Source organism: Nannospalax galili, unplaced genomic scaffold (genome assembly GCF_000622305.1).
Source record: "Nannospalax galili isolate Female #2095 unplaced genomic scaffold, S.galili_v1.0 scaffold1258, whole genome shotgun sequence".
NCBI classification, from domain to species: Eukaryota; Metazoa; Chordata; class Mammalia; order Rodentia; family Spalacidae; genus Nannospalax; species Nannospalax galili.
Window position 1 is genome coordinate 367,836 of NW_008341370.1, and position 3,363 is coordinate 371,198.

Here is a 3,363-nt window from a genome sequence, read left to right on the forward strand (position 1 = left end):
AAGTGCACCCTGAAGCAGAGGCTGTCCATTTTGCACACCTAGAACTGAACGGGTTAGTTAGGTCAGCTCCAGGGGGGGCGGGACAAGAGCTATGGCCTACACCTAGCGGGCTGGCCACCAACTGCTCTCCTTGTGGCCTTTTTTGGGGGAGCCGGAGGTCAAGGGTCAGGGCCCCACAGGATTTGAGGCCAGTTGTAGCGAGATCCCAGGCAGCCCGGGAGGCACGCCCCTGTGGCGTCACCCGGGTGGCCTGGCTGCCTAACCTGCCAAAGTCCTGGGATGCCGAGGGGTGGGGCAGGAGGGAGCCGGGCGGTGGGCCAATGGCTGTCGCAGGGCCTCACCTTGCTGGCCACGTGGACCCAGGTAGGCGGCTGCCCCGCCCGGGCCCAGCCCTGCCAGCCGCCTGGGCCCTGGGAACGGAAATTCCTGAGCTGGAGCGACGCTGTTGGATATGGAGCCGGTGGAGGCCTGGACTCCCGAGAAGGTGGCAGCTTGGCTGAGAGGTGGGTGGAGTCGGAGCAGAGGTGGGCTTCTGGGAGTTAGTGTGGTGTCCCCTGGTCAGAAAGGAGAGAGAGAGAGAGAGAGCCGCCCAGTGTATTATTCAGTCAACAGGTATTTATAGAGCGTCTGTGGTGTACCAGTGTACCCAGCATACTATAGGTACAGTGCTGGGCAGATGGGCGATTCCAGAAGACCCAAAACCCAGGAGAGGGTCCTCACATATCCCTGTAAGCCCAAGCACCAGGGCCAAAGTGGTAATGGCCAGGTGGGGTAATAAACAAGAGTTCTCAAAGGCCCATGACCACTTTATCGCCTTCATCTTCCGGGCGCCCCAGGGCCCCGTGGGCTATTATTAAACCCATTTATCAGAAGCAGAAACTGAAGCTTGAAACCTTGAAGTGATTTGCTCAGTCTTGGAACAGGGCTAGCCCTGGTGTCATTTTTCCCTTGTTCCAGCCTGAGGTTGGCAGAAAGCAGAGCCTGGTAGACTGAATGAAGCAGGTGACAGCCCCATCCTGGGGTTCTCATCTGAGTGAGGATGACTCCCCAGACCTACTGAACCCAGACAGCAGGAGACACAAATACAGACAGGCTAGGGAAATGGAAGCCTTCTGCGGGTGCAGTGGAGAGTCCAATGAAGACACCCCTTTCAGAGGGGCAGCTGGAGCCTGCAGGGGGCTGACTCGACCTAAGCAGCCCAGTAGAACTATAGTGAACACACTGACTGAGGCTCAGGCCATCGCTTCCACTCACCAGCTCTGTGACCACAGGTCTGTTTCTCTGTCTATGAAGTGGATAAAATGAGACAATTACAGCATGGCTACACATGTGTAACTCAATGTTGGGGTCTCCTGGACCGGTGGAAGGCAGCCCAACATATTCAACACAGGAAGTTGCTCAAGTAACAATGGCTAGTGAGCAACAGGTTCATGAACCCTTGGCCCACTGTTCTTGATGTCATATAAGGTAGGAGGAAAAGCTAATGACCACACACACATTCCCCAGTGAAAGAGTCTGGTCTGGGACAGGATGCTAAATCTCCATCTATGTCCATTTTCTCAACTGTGTAACAGTCTTTTTTTAATGGTTAATTTATCTTTTAAAAATATTTGTCATTTGTATTTTATGTGTATGACTGTATTTTCTGCATGTATGTAAATGTACCCATGTCGTGCAATGCCCGAGGAGATCAGAAGAGGGCATTGGATTCCCCTGGAAGTGGAGTTACAGATGGTTGTTAGCCACCATGTGGGTGCTAGGAAAGGAACTTGCGTCTTCTGCAAAAGCAGCCAGTGCTCTTAACTGCTGAGCCAACTCGCTAACCCCTCATTAGTTTATTTTTATTTGTACAAGTGTTTTGATTGCCGATATGTATACTGGTATGTGTGTGGTGCCCTCAAAGGCTAGAAGAGAGCAATAGAGCTGGGAATTGATCCTGGGTACTCCGGGAAAACAGCAAGTGCTCTTAACCCCTGAGCCATCTCTCCAGCCCCAGTTTTTCTTATTTTTGAGTTTCTGCTTTGTGCCAGGATCGAGTTTACAAATGAATGGTTATTTAAGGCCTCAGGTACAACGGGAGAGACCAGTGCATAGGTACGGATGTGTGGAGGCTCAGGGGCCGTGGGAGCAAGAAGACTTGCCACCCCACCCCAAGCCTAGTTTGGGGAGCAATGGAAGGCTTCATGGAGGCAGATGGAAGAAGGTGCGAAGGAGCTGGGAAAGTGGTCTGGGCAGAGAGACTAACACATGTGAAGGTGATAAGGCAGAAGGAGTTGGTAGCTCAGATTTCTCAAGTGTTGAGTTGGAGGAACTGTGCTGAGATGCTGAAGGAAGACAGCAGCCTCGTTATGGTAGACAGCCTGGCTATAATGTGATGGCTGTTATTGCCAGACAACTGACCAAGTGCTTGACACACAGCAAGCCATCTAAAACACATGGTTAGAAGACAGGTACTTTGTTTCCATTGTATAGAAGTAACTGAGGCACAGAGCAATTGTATGTGTCAAGTAGCCTACCCTCAGGTCTTCCTGACTTAAAGCCCTTTGCTCTCATCTTCCATATCACTTGTTTTTAGACTTAAGGGAACATAAATCACCTGAAGGATTTGTTAAAACAGACTGCTAGGCCCCAGCCCCGAGTGTCTGCTTTAGCAGTTGTGCAGTGAGGGCTGGGAATTTTCTCCTTTTTTTAATGTTTTTGAGACGGGGTTTCCTTATAGCCCCAGCTGGCCTGGAACTTGCTATCTAGATCTGGTTGGCATGTCTCACAAAGATCCGCCTGCCTCTGCCTCCTGAGTGCTGGGATTAAAGGTGTGCTCCATCACACCCAGCTTTTCTTTCTCTGTCTTCTTTCTTTCTTTTTTTCTCTTTCTTTTCTTTATTTTTTTTTACAGGTATCAGGACACCTGACTCTGGAATTTGCTTTTTTTTTTGGTCTTTTTGAAGCAGGGTCTCCCTGTAGCCCCAGCTGTCCTAGAACTCACTATGTAGACCAGGCTGGCCCTGAACTCACATAAATCTGCCTGCCTCTGCCTCTCAAGTGCTGGGATCAAAGGTATGCGCCACCACACCTGGGTGAAATTTGCTTTTTTAAATTATTTTACTGTAGCCCAGATTGGGCCTCCAACTAATAGCAATGCTCTTGTCTCAGCCTCCTAAATCCTGAGATTACAGGCTTGAGCCACCATGCCTGGCAAGAATTTGCTTTACTAACAAATTCCTCCATGAGACTGGTGCTGGTCTGGGGACCACCTTTCAGGCATATCTAACCTGCAGTCACATGTGGCCAAAAAATAAGATACTGTAGCCGGCTGTGGTGGTGCACACCTTTATTCCCAGCACTCAGGAGGCAGAGGCAGGCAGA

General features: G+C 50.6%; 1 protein-coding gene across 1 annotated transcript in view; it reads left to right on the forward strand.

Moving 5' to 3' along the window:
* Positions 1-450: 450 nt before the first annotated feature.
* Cnksr1 (connector enhancer of kinase suppressor of Ras 1) overlaps positions 451-3,363 on the forward strand; it is a 12,703-nt gene continuing 9,790 nt past the window's right edge. The window contains exon 1 of the mRNA XM_029565248.1: positions 451-503. Coding sequence (XP_029421108.1) covers positions 452-503 — 52 coding nt within the window. The 5' untranslated portion in view covers position 451. The remainder of the gene's footprint in view (positions 504-3,363) is intronic.